The 20,740-nt window shown below is 42.1% G+C and overlaps 1 protein-coding gene across 3 annotated transcripts in view; it reads left to right on the top strand.

Annotated features, from left to right (window-relative positions):
* Positions 1-20,740, top strand: part of CPEB1 (cytoplasmic polyadenylation element binding protein 1) — a 104,898-nt gene that overhangs the window by 57,711 nt on the left and 26,447 nt on the right. For 2 of the 3 annotated variants that reach the window (XM_004370664.2, XM_004370665.1), the window contains one exon: positions 15,787-15,975. In XM_004370664.2, coding sequence (XP_004370721.1) covers positions 15,787-15,975 — 189 coding nt within the window. Of the gene's footprint in view, positions 1-15,757; positions 15,976-20,740 lie in introns of those variants that run through there. The other variant, XM_023725971.1, reaches the window with a different exon arrangement.

Here is a 20,740-nt window from a genome sequence, read left to right as displayed (position 1 = left end):
TTGTTAGTTTCCTTTGTGGTTACCTTAATATTTACCGCTGTTTTTCTAAGTTTATACCATTCTTTTATTTCTTTATATCGGTTTGACTTCCACTACATATGAAAAATGTATGTCTACATTTTTTAGTCCCTCTTTTTTGTTTTAATGTTGTCATCTTTTACATATTGACATCTGTTTCCCTATTTTCAGTGTTTTTGCTTTGATTTACTTCTGTGACTTCCCTATCTGGGTTGATATCTGGTTGCTCTGTCCTGTGTTCTTGTCTTGGGTTATTATCTGATGTTACTGATTTTCTAACCGGAAGACTCCCTTTAATATTTCTTGTAATTTTGGTTTGGTTTTTGCAAATTCCCTAAACTCTGTTTATCTGGAAATGCCCTAATTGTGCCATCGTATTTGAGAGACAGTTTTGCTGGATAAATAATTCTTGGCTGGCAATTTTTTTCCTTCAAGGCTTTATATGTGTCATCTCATTGCCTTCTTGCCTGCATGGTTTCTGCTGAGTAGTCCGAGCTTATTCTTATTGACTCTCCTTTATAGATGACTTTTCGTTTATCCTTAGCTGCTCTTAAAATTCTCTCTTTATCTTTGGTTTTGGCAAGTTTGATTATAATATGTCTTGGTGACTGTCTTTTGGGCTCTACCTTCTGTGGGATTCAATGAGCATCTTGGATAGATATCTTGTCATCTTTCACGATGTCAGGGAAGTTTTCTGCCAACATACCTTCAACAAATCTCTCTGTATTTTCTGTTATTCCCCCTGTTCTGGTACTCCAGTCACTCGTAGGATATTCCTCTTGATAGTTTCCCACATAATTCTTAGGGTTTTTTCATTTTTTTAAATCCTTTTATCTGATTTTTCCTCAGATAAGTTGGTGTAGAGTGCTTTATCTTTAGTCTAATTCTCATTTCCATTGCCTCAGTTCTTCTCCACTGACTTTCTATTGAGTTGTCTAATACTGAAATTTTATTGTTATTCTTCTGGATTTCTGATTTCTGTCTCTCTATGGATTGTTGCAGCCTGTTAAATTTGTTCATTATGCTCTTCTCTAATCTTTTTAATTTCCTCTATTGCGTGTTCTGTGTTTTGCTTAATTTCCTTCCTAATTTCTTGAAGAGTTCTGTATATTAATCTTTTGTATTCTGCCTCTGGTAATTCCAAGAAATCTTCCTACTCTGGAAAATTTCTAGGTTCTTTGTTTTGGGAGCTTGCTGAAGCTATCATCAGTTGCCTCTTTATGTAATTTGATATTGACTGTTGTCTCCAAGCCATCAATAAGTTATTATATTTCTTTATTTTATGTTTGCTTACTGTGTCCTAGCTTTTGTTTTGATATACCCAAACAGGCTGCTTGTAGGAGCTAGTTAGATTATTGACACCTTTGAAGCTCTAATGTCCTGTCACCAGGTGGTTAGATCTGTTAGTAGGTATGTGAGCTCAGGAGTCCACCCTCTCCTCTTGTATGGATTCAGCTCAGGTACCCAAGTAGATGACCGCCAAGTGTGTGGTGTAGGCCCTCAGTCCTAGACAGACATGGGTGATTGGTGTAGGCACAGGTATCTGGCTGCAGCAGGGGGACACCCTCTGAGCAAGGCAGAGGGCTGATGGCCGCCCCCGAGTGTCCAGGAGGAAGGCATGTCCCTGTTCCCTAGAGTGGGTAGGTGGGTGGGTTTTGCAGCCACACTATGAGCACCTAATGCTGTTGGTTGTAAGGACTAGGGGGCACCACTTATTCATGGGCCCCTATTGCAGGTGGCTAGGTGGCATGGGTGGAGCCACCAGTCCTCAGGCTCCTGATGTGGGTATGTGAAGACCCTGCTTAATGAGGAGAACAGTGTCAAATGTCAAGAACCTGCCACTTCACAGCTGAAACAGTTGAAGTTAGAGTTCTGGTATATACCCTGTCGTACTGCAGTAATGAGGGTCTACTCTGTTGAGATGGGCCCACACAAGTCTATGCAGTGGGAAAGGCACTCAAAGTCCTTGGATCCCTTATGCCTTGGATCCTGAGGCAAAGGAGCTGTGCCTACTCTGGGTTCCTGGCTTAGGGGAGCCCGCCATTTATTTTTTCACCTGTTGGTTAATTTGTTCACTCTCCAAGGCAAGGAGAATGGCTTGGGGTGTGTGATGGATCCTACTTCCGGCCCAGGGGACGCAGCAGTTGTGGAAGCTGGTCCGGTGTCCAATGCAGAGCAGGGAGTGGGGAGGTAAATGGGAGAGGTTTTTCCCTAAGGGAGGTGTTTTTGATCTGCATGGTAGGCCATATGCCAGATCAAGGGCTGCTTCTCACTAGTTCTGGGTGGCTGTGTAGACTCTCTGGCGCTGGGGCTCTCCTGGTGCGGAAAACGCGCCTCTTGAGCACAGCTGCTTGCCTGCTTCACCACTCACCCATGAGCTGCTCAGGCCTGAAGGGCTCAGGCTCTTGCCCGGTCAGGTCTGGCAACTGTTCGCTGTTTTCAAACTGTCTGTCTCTCCCCCTGCCACTGCATCCGGTTCCTCAGCTCTGCCTTTGATGTTCAGGGCTCCCAGATTGCAATATATAATCGCATCACTTTTTTGGGGGGGTCTTTGTTGTAAGACAGTGTCTGACTACTCTGCCATCTTGGCCCCACCCCTCCAAGATAGGAATTTTAATGCCTGAGTTCTCCATTATGAGAGAAATAGTTGTTTCTAGTTTTCCACCATTAATAGCATTGTGACAAACATCTTTATAGGTAAATCTTCCTCTGCATTTATGAGTATTTACTTAGGAGACATTTTTAGCAATAAAATTACTGTGTCAAGCAATTTTAATATTTTTTAAACTCTTGGTGACTTATGGATGTATCATCTTGTATGGTCCCTCCAGCAGTTTGAGAGTGCTTCTCTCACCATATATCTAGGGAAGAAAATTATCAAAATGATTAATCACAATTATTTTAACTTTAATTTTTGCTTGTCTGGTAAACAGAATTTTTGTTTTAGTTCCCACTTTTTTTAATAAGTGAAAGTACTTTTAATATTAGTGTTTTAAAAATTTCCCATGTTACATTTCTTGCTAACCTTTTTTGCTATTGGGGTGAAAACTCTACTACACATCCTGAAAAATCAGGATGCATTAAAGACAACTGATTGCCATTTTGGAAGATTAAAAGAAGGTATGTAGCTTTTTAATTCATTGATGTCTTGTTCCTAATACATAAAAGCCTGTGGGGGAAATGCTTTAAAATGGAATTATATGGCATTTATTTCACACAGGCAACTTTAGCTCTTTGAAATGTTAATGATTGCTAGGAATAGTAATCATCTTGAGTTCACACCTGTGCAGTTACGATTCCATGTGTATGAAGGATTTGTGAAGGTGTAAATCCAAATTTGGAAGAGCTGTGAGATCAGCTTGAACTTCTGTCTCCCTTAGATTCTTTGCCAAGAAACACAAAAATACAAACTAACCTGTAAGGGATACTATTCATTTTTATGCAGATCAGTTGATTTTTTACCAGCAGTCTGGCTCTCCTGGACAAAATGTAACTTAAGTAACCTTTTGTTCTGACCAACCCAGAGAGAGATGTTTTTTTTTTTGTGTGTGTATGGTGTTTTTTTTTTTTTTTTAAGGAAAAACATTTAAAACTAGAGACCTCTATAAACATTTCCACAGTTTAAAGTGCTTTAATCTTAACTAGTGCTTAGAAAAGTGTAGTAAAAAAATTTTTTTTAAGGGTGTTTTATCTCATTACCTTGCAGAGGACAATAATATTTGCCACAGGATAAGAACTCATCCTCAAAAAAAAAAAAAAAAAAAGAGGATATGAACTAAAAATTGGTAGCTACTGGCTGTTTTTCTTTTATTTGAAAAGATACTTCAACCATTTAATGATTTGAGGATGTTGCAAATTAGATTAACATATTGACAACATATTTGAAATTTCGCCAGGGAAATTTTAACCAACATCCCCACATCAGATCAGGTAGGCCATTATATACCTCTATATTACCATCTTTCTTTCCTTCCTAGCCCTTCATTCACAATTACAGTTTATCACTAGTATGATTATTTGGATTCTGTCTCTACCACCGGACTTGTAAACCCACAAAGGCAAGAGGTGTAGTTATTTTTTCTTTGCTATCATATTCCTGTTGCCTAGATAGTGTCTGACACATAGACACTCAGTTATTAAGTAAATCTTTTTTTAAACCTATCACATTGAAAAAACTTAAAGTTGGATAGTACTGGTGTTGGTAAAGGTGTTCACAAATGTGTAGAAAATGATAGGAAAGAAATCTAATATTGTTAATTCAGAGGAGAGTAGGATTGAGGGCAAGGAGTGTTGCAGGGATGTGAAAGTGATGTTTTACTTTTTACCCTGTGTGTTGTCTTGAATTATTTTTGTTTTTTATAAAATGAAATTTTACATTAAAATGTAAAATTGTAAAAAAAAAAAAAACAAAAAAAACCCATTGCCATCAAGTTGATTCCGACTCATAGTGACCCTATAGGACGGAGTAGAACTTCTCCATAGGGTTTCCAAGGAGCTGCTGGTGAATTAGAACTGCTGACCTTTTGGTTGTGACACTGGTCAAATTGCTTTACCTCTTTTGAGCCTTGGCTTCAATATGGGTAAAATGGTGTAATGTCTTCTCCATCACACTGTTTCGAGGATTATGGTCATTGTTACAAATTGCCTAGCTCCTCTTCAATCTCAAAAATAAAATTTCTGCTTTTTCTTGCTTTCAAAAGTAGGGAATGTGATGTTTCATTAACTTCCAAAAGCCTTGGTCTGTGTGATGCCATCCCCATCTGCTGGAATGTCAGGGCTCTGCCACTAAAAGCTAAGGGCTGATTGTGTCTTGAAGATCACTTCGACTTTAGAATGTGGTTTCCATTTTCCAGATGTTGATAGATGTTTTACATCTTTTTGACTGAAGAAATGAGTATGTTGTGGGGGAGAGATCAGGAGTTAAGGCTTCTGGAATCAGAGTGCTAGGAAAGATGCTTCTGCTGTGAAATGAGGGACTCCAAAGTTCCTTCTGTTATTAATGTTCTATGATTTATTATATTTAAATGGATTTATAATCTTAATTTCATATTGTCATTGAGCTCCTCATATTAAATTTAAAATATTCTTTTAATATGGGCTTTTGTTTGCAAAAGTTTTTTAAATTCATGTTTGTTTATTTTAAATCTGAATCACCTTAACCTGTTTAACATCTTGTGTTTTTTCTTGTTACAGTAATGTGTTCATTGTAGAAAATTTTGAAGAAAATAAATTAGAAGGAAAAAAATCATATGCAATTCCACTACTCAGAGATAACTACTCTTAACATTTTGGTGTATCTTTCTAGTATTTTTCTAACATGTATATTTATATATATAAAAGTGAAATCTTTCTGAGCACACTATATAGTAATTTTCATCTTTTTCTTACCTGTTTCTGTTATTCATGTTCTTTGTCTTTTCCAGGGCTGTGTGGCATATTGTGTAGATAGGTGCATTGTGGGATTTTTAACGTAGGTGCATGGATAGAATTCAGGGGATCCAGTAACTTGAATGGGTAGAAAGTTACATTTTTATTTTCATTAGCATTTAGCTGAAGTTGACCATTTCAGTCTTCAATTGTGAATGAAGGCAGCACATCACAATAATATTACCAGGATCTGTGACTTTGGCATCTACAGTCATTTCACATATCTTTACATGTTATTTATACCTAATCACTACATCAAAATTATGATCACCATTTTACACATTTTAAAACATTAGGAAGAGTCCATAGGCTTCAGCGGACTGCCAAATGATTCATGGTGCAAGAAAGTTAGGAACCTGGGCATTCAATTCCATATTTTGGAGACAATTTGTTTAAATAGGTGTGTATTTTAAACACTAGTGAGAAGTACCTGAACTTAAAACTTTTGCCTGCATCTGTGACTATTTGGACATAGGATAAATCTTTAAAAATAGAATTCTTTCATCAAAGAATAGGTATCTTTTAAAACTTCTAATGCACGTGTAAGATTACTTTCCAGAAGTAGTGTACTAATTTACTTTCTACACTATATGAAAATACCCATTTCTCCCTTTTTTTAAGCACTGGCTTTTATATTCTTTAGGTCCATGTGGTTTGGCACTGTAAGGCGTCACCTGTAGGGGTCTCCAGTTTGGTGTAATGTTCAAGGAACTTCTGCAAACCGAAAATTTGAACAGTGTAGCATCAGATAAAGTAACATTTCATTATGTTTGGATTATATTAGTTCTCCATACAACTTGACACTTCCTGGACAGTATGTTGTATTCCAGGACTGTGGACTAGAGTCTTCAAGAGAATATACTTTCAGAAACACCCCATACTAGAAGTCATAGATTGAGTGGAGCTGGGTTTCACTCAGCAGTCTTCTCTTTTGCTCTCCATGGGGAAGAAGTGAAGTTGTCACCTTCAAAAACAATATATGCTCATGGCAGTGGAATCCTGGAAACACTAGAACATGCCAAGGGCCTCCAGTTTTTGTCAAGACTGACTCTGTCTCTGCTCTGCTTCTCTCTCAGTTTAGGTTTCATTTTTTTCTTGACTTGCCTGTTACTGAGGAAGGGGAAGGGGATGTACCTACGTTCTCCTGGCATCATGAACTGTCAGGAAATGGTTTTCACTACATCCAGTTAGAAAAATTTCATAAAAGGACTCCAGTTAACTTGGCTTGAGTTACACCCATACCTGGACTGGTCACTGGAGTCATGGGGGTGGGTTAGTTTGGCCCAGCTTAGGTCAAATGCTAATCCTTCCAGAAAATAGCATTTCCCTTTAGGACCAATTGGATGGCATAAGAAAAGCAGTTTAACAAAGTCTAGTGTGTGGAGATGTTTTAAACATGATCTTGGGGATTTATAAACTAGGCGGCAGCTATCTTCTAAACATTTGTGTACATCTTAATCTTTTTCAAAAAACAATGCACTCCCTTGCGTACTTAACTTGGTATCTAAATTTTCGTAAGTGAAAATGTATCCAACAGAATTGCATATTAGAGATTTGATACCCATTATCTATTTAAAAATATGTAAAATAGTTCTTTAACAGTGGGAAATTATTTATTATTCCTTTCTGCTTGCCTCGTATTTTTTGTGGCTAAAAGGCTGTAAATGTTTTGGATTGCTAGGACAATTGATTAAGACAATCTAAATGTTACAAATTTTGATAAAATTTTTTCTTTATTTAATTATTGTTTATCGGAAATGTTTCTCAATGAGATGAAGGAGGCTTTTAAAACAATCATATTTTTGGATGACTCACTTATTGCGAGAATGACTCAGGGTTTTCAATATCAAATATATTCTTTTTTATTTATAGATCTATGCTCTGAATAACCTTCTTCACATAAATAAATACATGGGGGATAAAGGCGTGTTAGAACACTGTCATTTGATTCTTTGAACTCTTTGAGTTCTGTGCAAAAAAAAAAAATAAACCAGAGTCGTCTGTCATTATTTTTAGTCGTCTGCTTGCTGACAGTTCCATTCACTCCTCCTTCATATTTGTTAAGAAGAGGGAACTGGAAACCATCTAAAATTATGAAAAAATTTGTTACCTAGTTTTATCAGTCACTGAATTTCTCAATTTCTTGGAAGTGTACCAAGAATTCTTTATGTTTCAGATGCTATTAACTTGTGTCTATTACTCTTTAGAGACACCTTGTTTAACTCAGTATACCAACAGGATTGGAAAAATTAAAATATATTTTAAAAAATTTTATTTTGCTTTAGGTGAAAGTTTACAGTGAAAATTAGTTTCTCATTCAAAAATTTATATACAAATTGTTTTATGACATTGGTTGGAATCCCTGCAACGTGTCAGCACTCTCCCCGTTTCCCTTTACGCTCTAGGTTCCCCGTGTACGTTTGCCAATTTACCTGTCCCTTCCTGCCATCTCGTCTTTGCTTTTGGGCAGATGTTAACCATTTGGTGTCTTACACTTGATTGAACTAAGAAGCACTTTCCTCACGTGTGTTATTGTTTGCTTTATAGGCCTGTCTAATCTTTGGCTGAACGGTGGACTTCAGTTTTGAGTTAGCAGGGTGTCCGGGGGCCATAGTCTGTGGGATTTACTCCAGTCTCTGTCAGACCAGTAAGTCTGGTCTTTTTTATAAATTAAAATATTTTTAATTTAAAAGTATACCTTTGCCAATACAATATTTTAAAATGCTTTTTATATTATTACTTGCTTTAATTATGTTTTTGTGGCACAGTGGTTGAAGTGTTTGACTCTAACCAAAAGGTCTGCAATTTGAAACCACCAGCAGCTCCAAGGGAGAAAGATGGGACAGCCTGCTTCCATAGAGATTTATAGCCTTGGAAACCTTATGGGGTCTCCATGAGTCAGAATCGACTCGATGGCAGTGGGTTTTAATTATGTTTTTGTCAAAAGTTCACATCTGTAGATTTAACTTACTCTTCATGGAAACGCAGGAGAAAGATGTGGCAGTCTGCTCCTGTAAAGATTACAGCCTTGGAAAGCCTATGGGGCAGTTCTACTCTGTCCTCTAGGTCACTGTGAGTCAGAATCGACTCAATGGCAATGGGTTTGGATTTGGTTATTTATGCAGAATGTCAGCCATAAAATCGTTTTAACAAAGTCATTTCTTATTATCAAACCAATTAGTCAGACTTGGTTTTTGTCAGAAAAAGTCTGAATTCATTTTTCCCCAACATTTTATTATGAACATTTTCAAACACACAGAACACTGAATTACAAAGTAAACATTCGTAATACCTACCACCTGGATTTTATTGTCAACATTTTGTCGTATTTGCTTTATCTCATAGCTATTCATTTATCTATCTCTCTAACCATTTATCAAAGCTCCCTGGTGGCGCAATGGTTAAGAGCTTAGCTGCTAACAGAAGAGTTGGTGGTTCGGACCCACCCAGGGCTCCATGGGAAGAAAAAGACCTGGTGATCTGCTTCGGGAAAGATTACAGCCTAGAAAACCCTGGGGACAGTTCTGCTCTGTCACATGGGGTCGCAGTATTCTGACTGACAGCACCAAATGTTGGTGAAGAAGCGGCTCAGGCTTTCTTTTTAATTTTAGTCATTCTGGTGGGTGTGTACTGGTATCTCATTGTGGTTTTAATTTGCATTTATTTGATGACTAATGATGTTGAGCACTTTTTCAGGTGCTTATTGGCCATTTATATATTTTTGTGAAGTGCTTTTTCAGATTTTGTGCCCTTTTAAAAACTGGGCTGTCTTTTTATTTGAGTTGTTAAGATTTCTTATATACTCCAGATGCTAGCTACTTGTTAGGTATGATTATGGATGTTTTCTCCCATTTTGTGACTTGCTTAATCATTTTCTTAATGGTGTCTTAATGAGCAGAAGTTTTTAATTTTGATTAGTTCAGTTTATCAAGTTTTTCTCTAATGGTTGTCACTTTGTGTGTCCTACATAAGAAATCTTTACTTCTCCATGTTCCCTCTCTGCTCAAGTCATGAAGATATTCTTTGTTTTCTTAGAGAATGCTTATAGTTTTAGATTTTACTTTTAGGTCTCTGATCTGATCATATTAAATTAAGTGGGGATGAGAGGCACGGGGTCAAAGTTTATGGTTTTTTTTTTAATATGGATATTTAGTTGTTCTAGCACCATTTGTTAAAGCTTTTCGCCTATTGAACTGCTTAAAGGAGAGGAGGTGGTACTGTGTAGATCAATTTGATCGGAATTAACTTCTTAACAATACCGAATCCTCCAATATTTGAACATGGTGTGACATTGTTTTAAAATCTAAATAAGCTTGTTAATACTCATTTAAAAAACTACAGAAATCACTTTGAAATAATTTACAACATTTACAGTTAATAAAACCAATCAAGATTAAAATCTAGTAATCATATTTTTATAATGGTAAGTACAAAATAAGTCTAATGTGTCTTGTACCTTTATCTTAACAATGCAATTTAATGTATTGCTAAAATTATAATGATGGTATCCTTGATTATTCTAGCGGTTTCTTTCTTCTGAACTGCTGCTTTACATACTACCACACAGATTAGCAATAAATTGTTTTCTGGAGTGTGCACTTCTTGGGAGTTGTGAGTAACTTGAACTTAGCCTTTTATGTTTGGTGACTAATATGAAAGACAGTTAATAAGTAAGCCAAAGCCTGAAGATTGGCTTTGATCCGAAAGGCAGTAGTGATGAACCATTGAAGGTACTTGTTTAGGACAGTGAACACCATGAAGAAAGTGGTGTTGAGTTAAGAATGGGATGAATTAGCTGGAGAGTCACTGGGAAGAAAAAATCACTTAAAACTCTTGCTATTCAAAGTGGAGTCAGTTGACTAGTAGTATTGATGTCACCTGCGAGTTTGTTAGAAGTGTAAATTCTGGGGCCCATCCCAGACCCACTGAATCAGAATGTGTTTTAAAAAGATTACTGATGTGTATGCACATTAAGTTTGAAAAGCTCTGCTCAGAGAAACATGCGGTCACCTTGCATGAATGGATACGGGTCATAGTGCAAAGGGCAGTTGAAATGATCTTGACAGATGTCTGACTTCTTGCCTATTCTTTCTCTTTAAGCTGTTAAAATTGATTTTTCAAAATTAACATTTTATTTTTCTTGATTTTGGGAGAAAATAATATCCAAACTGTCTTTTTAGGAGTACATTCTTAGAAATGCTTGTTAAAACTTTAAGAAGAATTGTAAATCATTGACTTAAATAGTCTCGGCTGACTGTAAAGGCAGTCAGTCATTTTGAAGAATACAGGGGAGACAAATGGCTTAATGTCCTGTCTGCGATTCCCGGGGACTGAAATTTGGGGATGAAGTAGAGATTTTGTAAAAGAGCTCAAGTGTGGTTGCTATACAAACTATAACAGTATGCTTGTTCAGAGTCTAGAGAGGAAAAGGAAAGGAGAGGACAGATTCCATTTTATGTTGTTATAATGTTTGTGTAATAACAGGAAAATCTATTAGCAGCCTGCCACCCTCTCACTTAGCTGTTCATGTTTTTCTGTGCTCCGTTACCAACACTGTCCATCAACATACAGAATTTTCACATAGTTAGAATCATGGCATAGATGCAGCTTTATACTCTGCTGTGTCTTTTAACATATTTCCCTCCTGCCCAACACCTCTCTGTGCCTTCCCTGACTCTGCCCTCCATGGCTCTGATCTCGGGTTCATCTTGGGCCCTCTACCAGATTGTTTCCTATTTTTTAATAGTTTACAGAGATTCCTCACTGCCTGCCTAAGCATCAGTTTGATAATCCGGCCTCAGTTCTTCCTGACTTGGCTAGCCATAATACACCTTGCTTACCTTCTCTCCCATCACCTCTTCAAAACTAGTAGACCTCTTTTTCAGGGACCACCTTGTGATAAATCTGCTCTATGAAGCCCATTTTGGTGAAGCCAGCTCAAGTCTCCCAGAGGCCTGAAACTGACTTCCGCAGTCACCATCTGCTTAAAGAATGGAGCCTTTATAATACCCTGCCTCAAGGGATTCCCAAGTGGGGTCTTAAAGGCACTCTTCTTGTCTTACTTCTCCTGCTTGCCAGGTGCTCAAGAACGGTAGTTGCAGACGACCCCGAGCAGTTTTGCACTAAGTATTGGTGGCAGAGTAGTCAACAGAGCACAGAGGAGGTTATTATAACACTGAGGATGGAAAAGATCAGAGTTGAGGATATACCACTCTTGAGTTCTTGAGTCCCGGAGCCAGAGTCCCTGACTCTCCTTTCTGCGTTTTCATTCTGCCAGGGCTGCTCTATTCTAGACTGTAGCAAACTGGACTTCAGGTTTATTTCGCTTATTTCCCTGAGTCATTCAGTTGCCTGAGAAATTTGGGAGGTTAACTATAGAGAAGATAACTGATGTTCTCAAAGGGAAAAGATTTTAAAAAATTGAACCAAATTAAGAAATGTATATTGGAAACTTTGTATGTTGTTGTTAGTTGCTGTTGAGGTGATTCCTGCTCATAGTGACCCCATGTGTGCAGAGTAGAACTGAACTACTCCATAGAGTTTTAAAGGCTATGACCGTTCAGAAGCAGATCACCAGACCTGTCTTCCGAGTAGTCTCCGGGTGGGTTCGAACCACCAACCTTCAGGCTAGTAGTCAAGCCTTTAACCATTTGTACCACCCGGGAAACGGAAACTTTGTATAGGTATTTATAAAAGAAGCTTGTAGGAGAAAGCATTTAAACTGAGAGATTGTTCAGATACATTGCCTTAGAATGAGAATTATTGTTTTCATCTTGTGTTGGCCACGCTTTTAGTGTCTTCTGAGTGCCTAGTTGATGTTTGGCAAAGGATTATAAAAAGAATCCTCCAATTAAAAAATATCCTTCAATTATAAGGACCCAAATGCCTGTCTAGCTTCAGATGTGAGTTTGAGAAGCTTTTGCTCATCAGAATCAGCCTTTACTTTTCAGACCTTTTGACTCACTACTACATGTTAATCTATGTTGATAGTTCGCTTTCCAAACTTCCTTTCAGTACAGAGTGAAAAGGTAGAGCAGATGGGTAAGTTTGGAAAGATGGGATCAGGAAGCCATTAGAAAGGAGACTCTTTGAGTAAAATGGTTCTAAACACAAATGGCTACCACTTAGCACGTGTAAGAGTGACCACGTGCACCAGTTTGCCAAGATAGTCCCTGTTCAAGCTTACTCTCCAGTATGATTACTAGTGTTTGCACCTCTCTCTCTCAAAAGTATCCTAGTTTGGATGATAAGTCATACAGTCATTCTCCTGGCAAATACTCTGTGCCAGACACTATACCAAGTGTTGTATTTTATCCCCACAAAACACCTGAAAGGTTGCTGCTATTGCCACTTTACAAATGAGAAGATGCTCAGAAAGCCGAAGTGATTTGACTGAGAGCACACAGTGGCCGACCTGGGAAGCAAAGCCCAGTCTGTCTGCTTTTACTTGATTTTTCTAAGCATGTGTCAGTAAAGGTTTAATGGGCGTAGCCTCCATTGATCTTTTTGGACCTAGTGAAATAATCCTACAGTGATAGTGAAGGCCTTTACCTGGAAGAAACAATGGCATAGGGAATGCCTGATAACGATAAAGGTGAAGTCTGGAGGGAGTGCTGGGGTGAGGGTAGAGTTATATTTAGATTCCCAAGTTCCTGGATGCTTGTAGCCTTTGTTCCTTGAGGGCTTAAATAAACCTGCTTCTCAGACCTGGGGCCCTTCAGCTTAGGGTGGGGAAGGTTGTGGTAGTTGTTAGATCAGTATTGCTCACACTTCCATGTGCGTACATATTAACTGGGAATCTTTAAATGCAGGTTTATTCTGTCGGTCTCAGATAGGGCCTGAGCCTCTGCATTTATAACAGGCTCCTGGTGATGATATTAATATTGTCTACCAAACTACACTTTGAGTAGCAAGAGTATAGTTGATAATTAAAGTCTCTCTGCCTTGAGTAGCCATGTACATGCCAAAAAAAAAACCCCAAAGCAAATGCTGTCCAGTTGATTCTGACTCATAGTCATGCTGTAGAACAAAGTAGAACTGTCCCATAGGGTTTCCAAGGCTGTAAGTCTTTACTGAAGCAGACTGCCACATCTTTCTCCTGCAGAGCAGCAGGTGGGTTCAAACTGCCGCCTAGCGCTTAACCACTGTGCCACCAGGGCTCCCATCAGATACATAGATTTCCCTGATTTTAGAGAGGGAGGGGAGAAATGGCTTTTAGTCATAGACGTCCTCAGATTGGGGTACAAGGGACCCCAATAAATACCTGGTTTAGGGGAGAGTTGGTGCTTAAATGTGGGAGTTTTTAAAGGAAGCATTATGTTTTTTTTGTAATGAATACACAGATTATTTTTTAAGTGTAATCAACTCGATGGCAGTGGGTTTGGTTTTTTTTTGTTATGTTTTGTTTTGTTTTTATCCTCAGCCTGGGAGAAGAGTATAGATAGAGAAGCAAGAGGGAGTAACCTGGGTGGGGACAGCACCAGCATGGGTGGGTTCTTGCTCAGCCCGTGCAGAGGTGACAGCCTGTGCAGAGGTGAACAAGGCTTTGGCGAACAGACGGGGAGGAAACAGAGTATCTGCAGCCAGACTGGAGCAGCATGCATGGATGACACAGCAACAGAGCGCCTGTAAAAGCATCCAAAGGGAGGAGTCCCTACCACAGACTGACCATTTCCCACCCTGGGCTGTGCCTATGGACATAGGGTATACTGTAGGAGCCTCTGGCCAGCTACTCCTGTAGCTAACTTCATTATCCCCCTCTCTCCTGCCCCTCAGGCCCCGTCATGGGAGGTCCCAGGTGGGAGTGCTTCCTGTATCAGGCTACTTCTCCTTGCAATAAGGGGAGAACAAGCAGAGTGGAATGCTACCAGCCTGCTCCAGGTGTGAGGAGCCTGCTTGTCAGCTGAGGCTGGGACCTTTGCTCCACCTCCCTTTCTGAGGGGGAAGCCTGGTGACTGGGGGGTCATCCAGGAGGGCTCATTGGTGAAAACGAAGTGCAGAGGCTCCAGAACCTCTGGGCAGAGCTAGAGTTTGTTTCTGGAACTGTGAGTGGCCACAGAAATAGGGTGTTGGTCCTGGAGGTACCCCTGAGGGGGACCCAGCCAATTAAAGATGTAAGTGGTGCCCCACACATGGCAGTTACAGATCTGGGGGTTCCTGGAGGGCAGGAAAAACTATTGACAGAGCCTGGTGATGTAAGCTTCTCAGCATGGTGTTTCTGATAGGGCATAACAGTACTTCAGAGACTTGCTTTTGTTTTCAGACACTGCTTGGGGAGCGTTTCCTCAGTCTCTACCTGCAGTTGTAGGAGTGAGGAGAGGAGCTGCTCCTGACTAATACCCATCCTGTTGGGGTGAGAGAGCATAGGACCATGGACTGTTCCAGTCAGGGCAGGTCTTACTGCGGCATCTGGTTTGTGGGCCATGTCTTAATGAGGTGGCAGAGGGCTTCTAGAACAGCCTGGTGACTCCCCCTCCCTCTACCAAAGCTGACCCTTTTTCTCTGTGAGGAGCTGCTCCAGACAAGCTTGGAGCACCAGCTGTTGTTCCCCGGGGGCCTGCGTACAGTGTTTTTCTGAAGGTTATCCCATTGCTCAGTGCAAACATTGCTGTGTCAGGGTGCTGCTCAGGGGCCACTTGGAGCACTAGATTTTTGCTAGCAGAATTGTGAAGCTTTGCATTGGGCTGTAAAACCAGGGCTTGAGCCAGCAGCTGGAGAGAGTCCAGGACTAGAGTGTTTTTGGGTTTGGGGGTGGAGAGTGGAGGGAGGGAAAGGGAGGAGCAGGAGGGCAGAGCTACACAGGCCGGCCTGCTGCTTTGGCTTTGCTGTCTGCAGAGAGGACTTCAGTCGTGCCTGAGGGCCGCTTGGCCACCATTGCTGGAGAACGGAGGGTGCTGCCTCACCACCCTGACTTACCGGCACTGCACCTGGACTATTCCAAGTGGCTGTTGTGCTAGCTTTTCCTGGGAGGCAAGTCTTCTCCCTGTCGTCCCCTCCTGCTCCTCCCCCGTTCTGTGAGGGATGATGCCGTTCTCTATTGCACGGCTCAGGCTCAGCCGGCTGATGTCACTGGCAGCGGGAAGCATCAGCAGCCTGATCACATGCTGGCCCAGTCTGTAATGCAGACGGGATAGGGGTGTGTGTGTGGGGACGGGGCTGTATGGCAACTGCTCTTGCTCTAACGCCCCCAAAAGTGCAGAGGCAGCGTTTGTGGCATCCAGTCAGCTTGGATGTCCGGTCCCTGAGCCTGGGGAAACTGTTATTAATAATATCTGTTGATAATATTTGGGAAAACAGCCCTTAACTGTGGGGTTTTGCTGTCTGTCCTCTTGTCCAAAGCAGACTTCCAGGACTCCGAAGAAACAGTTACGAACAGGATGCTTTTCCCCACCTCTGCGCAAGAATCTTCCCGTGGCCTCCCAGATGCAAATGACTTGTGCCTTGGCCTGCAGTCCCTCAGTCTGACAGGCTGGGACCGACCCTGGAGCACCCAAGACTCAGATTCCTCAGCCCAGAGCAGCACACATTCGGGTGAGTGCCGGAGAATGAGTTGGCTGGGGGAGGGGGTATATGGGGTGGTGAGGGAAGATAGCCACAGCAACAGTTGTTCTAGTCCCCTTTGCATCACTCCCCCAACCCCCAAACAACATGGAGCTGTTTTGCAAGAGATGTAAATGCTAGCTGTAAGTGTGGCAGGACAGATGGTTGCTCGTAAAGGCAGGCACGGCTTTTCCACTTACCCTGATAAATTCCCTGGAGTTGTTAGTCTGCACCTGGTGTGGCCCTGAGAAGGGTCCCCAAGGTGACAGCCTTATGCAGAAAAGATCCAGCTAACCCCCTGGTGCCCAGGCCTGAGATGATGAAGCAAAACACTTTTTGGTGGGGGAGGGGACTTAAGGGGCTGATCACTGGATGTCCAGATTCCATTTCTCAGTGGCTTTTAAAACTAGTGGGCTACATGCAAAGGATGGGTGGTCCCTGATTCATGGCAAGGAAAGAAATTTAACCCCGGGTGAAGCTGGGTAATGCTGGGATATTGGAATCAACTTAACGTAAGAGGATTGATCCTGGAAAGGGGGTAGACAGAGTAAGAGGGATGGGGTGACTTCCAGCTACAGAGGCTTTTTTTTTTCTTTGTGTTAAGGGTAACCAGGTGGATGAAGGAAGAGCAACTCCCATTTAGGATCCCTTATCTTCTTGGTAGGATTTGATAGGACAGACTGAAGGGGCTTCTTGGCAACCCCCTGAACTGCTTCTGCACAGATAACCTCCCCCACCATTGCCCATTTATTTCTCTCTTGTGGTACAAGCCGGGGGGTTGGCCAGACCCAAGTCTTGGCGTATTTGGGAAGAAATGCGTATTTGGGAAGAAATGTGAACTTGAGAAATAATCTAGGTAAACTTAAAATCTGCATATTTTACTTCATATAAATAATACCTTGATAAAAAGAGTATCGGCAGCAGAGACTATATGAAGATGGAAAGGGTAGTAAGCAGTGGGGTGAGGGGAAACCATTAGCTCCTAGTGCTGACAATGGGATACACTGAGTCTGCCATCCTTTCCTTGTACCTCACCCCCACCCCCCCACCTGACATGACAGCAAGGTGCTGTCTAATTGGTTCTCTGTCTAATTGGTTCTCTGTCTGGTAGGTTTCTCTGTCTAGTTGGTTTCTCTGTCTGGTCAGTTTCTCTGGCTAGTTAGGTTTCTCTGGTTGGTTTCTGTGGCTAATTGGTCTGTCTGTCTAGTAGGTTTCTCTGTCTCCTTGGTTTCTCTGTCTGGTTGGTTTCTCTGGGTAGTTGGTTTCTTTGTCTAGTAGGTTTCTCTGTGTGGTTGGTTTCTCTGGCCCCCACCCTGTTTGGCGCAGGTCTTTTTTTAGAATGCTTTACAGAGTCTGGGACTGTTGTGTCTGTTTGGCATTTTAAGACCCGGTTATCTAGGTAAAATCCTATTTGATTGGTGAAGGGGGGGATTGGATTTTTTTTTTTTTTTTTTTGATGTGAGTGGGGAAGAGTTTGCTTTAATTTTAAGTACATACTTCTGGGTTGGGGTAGGGTTTTTTGAAGTACTGGCCTTCAGCTGATAACAGACTTTTTCAGACAGTTTGATAACTACCGTGTTCCCTGTTCAAGGAAGTGTGGTGTCACTGCTTGATAGCCTATGCCGGGAGATCTTGGCTTGGAGGCCCTGGTAGTTTCTTTCGTGTGGTACTTTGAAGCCAGCCTGGGTGGCCTGTGGAGCCAACATTGTCCTGTCCCCACTCCTATTGTATGTGAGCAAATGACCAAAGAACCCACTTAAGAGATGGGCACCTGTAGTGAGTGGGTGATTTAGTTTGACCAAGGCACTCTCTTTCATTGGTATCAGGTTGGGGCATGGCCCTTCTTGGGGTCTGGTTTCTCTTAGCTTCAAGAGTCCTTCTGAAATGTGTCACATCATTGGGCCCATAGAAGTGCAGGTGGGCACAGCTTGGGGCTTAGAGAGCTTGGCCTGAAAATTACTGTACAATTCAGCTATAAAAAATATCATGGCTCCAGCTGTAATTTCCCCAGCTTCTCCACCACTTGTGCCTGTAGCTGTTTGTCTCTGAAGTGGGGATGGATTTACTTTTCCTGTCCATATTAAGCACTTTAGTGATGAGTATTACTTGATTGTTGTGAATCAGGGAGGGACTGCATTCTATAGCTCTGGAATTCATAGGGACTAGAGACATGCCCCAGTGGCATGATCTTGCTGTGAGCAGGGTTAGCATGGATATGTCTTCCTTTCCGATTGCCATGTTGTCCTCAGTATTTGGAGCCATTGTGATGGCCACCTTTATTTTACTGAGCTCTGGGCCCTTTGGAAGTCCCACATGAGAGCACCGCCTTCTGGAGTGGGATGCAGCCCTCCCACCAGCCAGCTGCAGCACCAGATCGTGCACCCTCTCCAGTAATGCGGGAACATGCAGCCCACATTCTAGTGCCTACACTGCCTTCCTATCTGAAGACGGACTAGCTCAGTTTTTTCAGGGAGGGAGGGGGTATTTCCATAGCTCTGGGCACTCTGCTGCTCCTCCAGGGCAGAGCTTAGGGTTGAAGAGCATTTTCTGACTTGGTCTCCTAGGACATGAAGCAGTCTGGGAGTTTTTCTTGCGGACAGTCTGGTGCCCTAGCTGTCACTGTGGGGCCCAGCTTGCAAGCTTGGTGATATTTTGCTCCAGGCAACTATGGCGTCACATCTGACTGTCTTGTCTTCTTCCACTCTTAAGTGTTCGCCAATGTGGGGAGCAAGGTTGGAGATAGCAAAACTCTCGACTGAAAATCTTGGCTGAATTCATTCAGTGACCATTGAGCACTGGCTGTGTGCCAGGCACTGTGTTAGGCACTGAGGGTATATCAGTGAATAAAACTGTTGCCCTTAAGAATCTTCATAACTGTCTGAGGGAAAACAGATAAGAAAGCATACCAAATGCAGCAAGATAGCTGCTGTGATATGGGCTTCCATTTTCTCCCCTGAGGATTTTTTGCCTTGGGACCACCTTTCATTGGCTGTCAGCATGAGGCTGGTTTATGGGGCCCATTCTCCAGGGACTGGGGCCCCTCTGCTATATGGGCTTCAGTTAGCTTCAGATCCTGGCATTGAGTCTGTCCTTGAGAGTTGTGCCTGCAAAGCTGGCGTTGGTCTGGATGTGGTGGTTTTTAGGGTCCCTCCCCTCTAGACTGTGCTACCCTGAGGCCCTACCTCTTGCTGGGGATGAAAGCCCTTTAGGGCAAGGTGAATGTTAGAAATCGATTTTTCTCTGAGACCCCAGTGGCATGTGTCCAGGGCTACCTTTGTCCTGCTTTTGCAGTGTCTTTAAGTCCTATAATGGAACAGTAGGGCTAGGGAAGCTGTCCTCAGTATCCTGGGATGAGGGGGTAGGGTGACTAACAGCCACTATTTATCGACTTTTTCCTATGCTAAGTACATTATATGATGTTAATGCTTGCACAGTCCTGTGAAATCGGTGCTACTAATATTCCTATCTTAAACCCATTGTCATGGAATGGATTCTGACTCACAGGGACCCTACAGGACAGACTAGAACTGCCCCATAGGGTTTCCAAGGCTGTAAATCTTTACAGAAGCAGACTGCCACATCTTCCTTCTATGGAGCGGCCGGTGGGTTCGAACTGCTGGCCTCCTGGTTAGCAGCCGAGCGCTTACCCACTGTGCCACCAGGACTCCTTATTCCTATCTTACACATGAGGAAATAGGCCCAGAGAGGTTGCAAAGTGCCAAAAGTGACACAACTACAGGAATTCCAGTTCAGACCTCATTATTCCAAAACTCTTATGCTTTCTGTTACCCCTGTGTTCCTTTGAGCAGAACCCTTACATGTTGGGCAGGATGTCTTATTTTAAGGTGGGTCCTCTGTGTACAGCTCCAGGGGCTCTTCAGCCAGAGGCGATGTGTTCCCTTGCTGAGATCCCTGAAGGCCAAAGCATGTGATGAACAGTTCTGATTTCCTCTCCAGCCCTGAGTCTCAGCTCATCAGCTGCACCACCTGCGAGATTTGTCTTCCTTCCTTACCCCTGTGACTCTGGCATACAGCATTACTCAGCAGGAGAGTGGGGTGACTCTGAGAATCTACTTCGGGGGACCTGGAAATACGGACTGCTAATGACTGCCTTGTCCAGAAGCCCAGTGGGCAAACCAGATGCTCAGTCTAAGGACGCCAGAGGACATGTCCTGTTTCCTTCCACTCACTTTTAGGGGTCCCTTGGGGATTAACTTGTTCATCCTCTCTGGTTTCTGCCCTAACTGCTAACCAGCGAATGGCATGTGCCCTGTGCTGTCTCACAGGCTCCCCAGTGATCTGCCAGCTAGATCAGCCTAGGACGAGAGGAGAGTCTTCAGTATTTTGCTTCTGCTGCTGCTGTACTTCCAGAATCTTCCAAGACAGCCTTTTTGAGGCACGCTTCAGAATGGGGTTGGGCCCCCTCCTATGTGGAACATGGACCTCCTGGGCCCAACCAAGATCTCCCTGAAAATCTGCCTAGACTGTCTAATTCTCCATTAATGTACTCCCAGGAGGTAGCACAGTGCCTGGCTCAAGGGTCTTTAATAAATATCTGTTGAATGAATGATGATTGCTGAGCCACTGTGTTAATCCTGGGTGTTTTTTAACTGCTGAATTCAGACAAGTCTCTCCCATTCTTATGCCTCTTTCTTTTGTTGATTATCTGGATGGACAGATTTTCTTCAAAGATCATTATCAAGGATCATCAAGCTGCTAGAGCATGATGGGATGCATTTTAGAAAGTTTTTGTCAT

This window comes from Trichechus manatus, unplaced genomic scaffold (assembly GCF_000243295.1).
Source record: "Trichechus manatus latirostris isolate Lorelei unplaced genomic scaffold, TriManLat1.0 scaffold00009, whole genome shotgun sequence".
In the NCBI taxonomy this organism is placed as follows: domain Eukaryota; kingdom Metazoa; phylum Chordata; class Mammalia; order Sirenia; family Trichechidae; genus Trichechus; species Trichechus manatus.
Note: the sequence above shows the minus strand (reverse complement) of the source record. Positions and strands in the feature narration are given on the sequence as shown.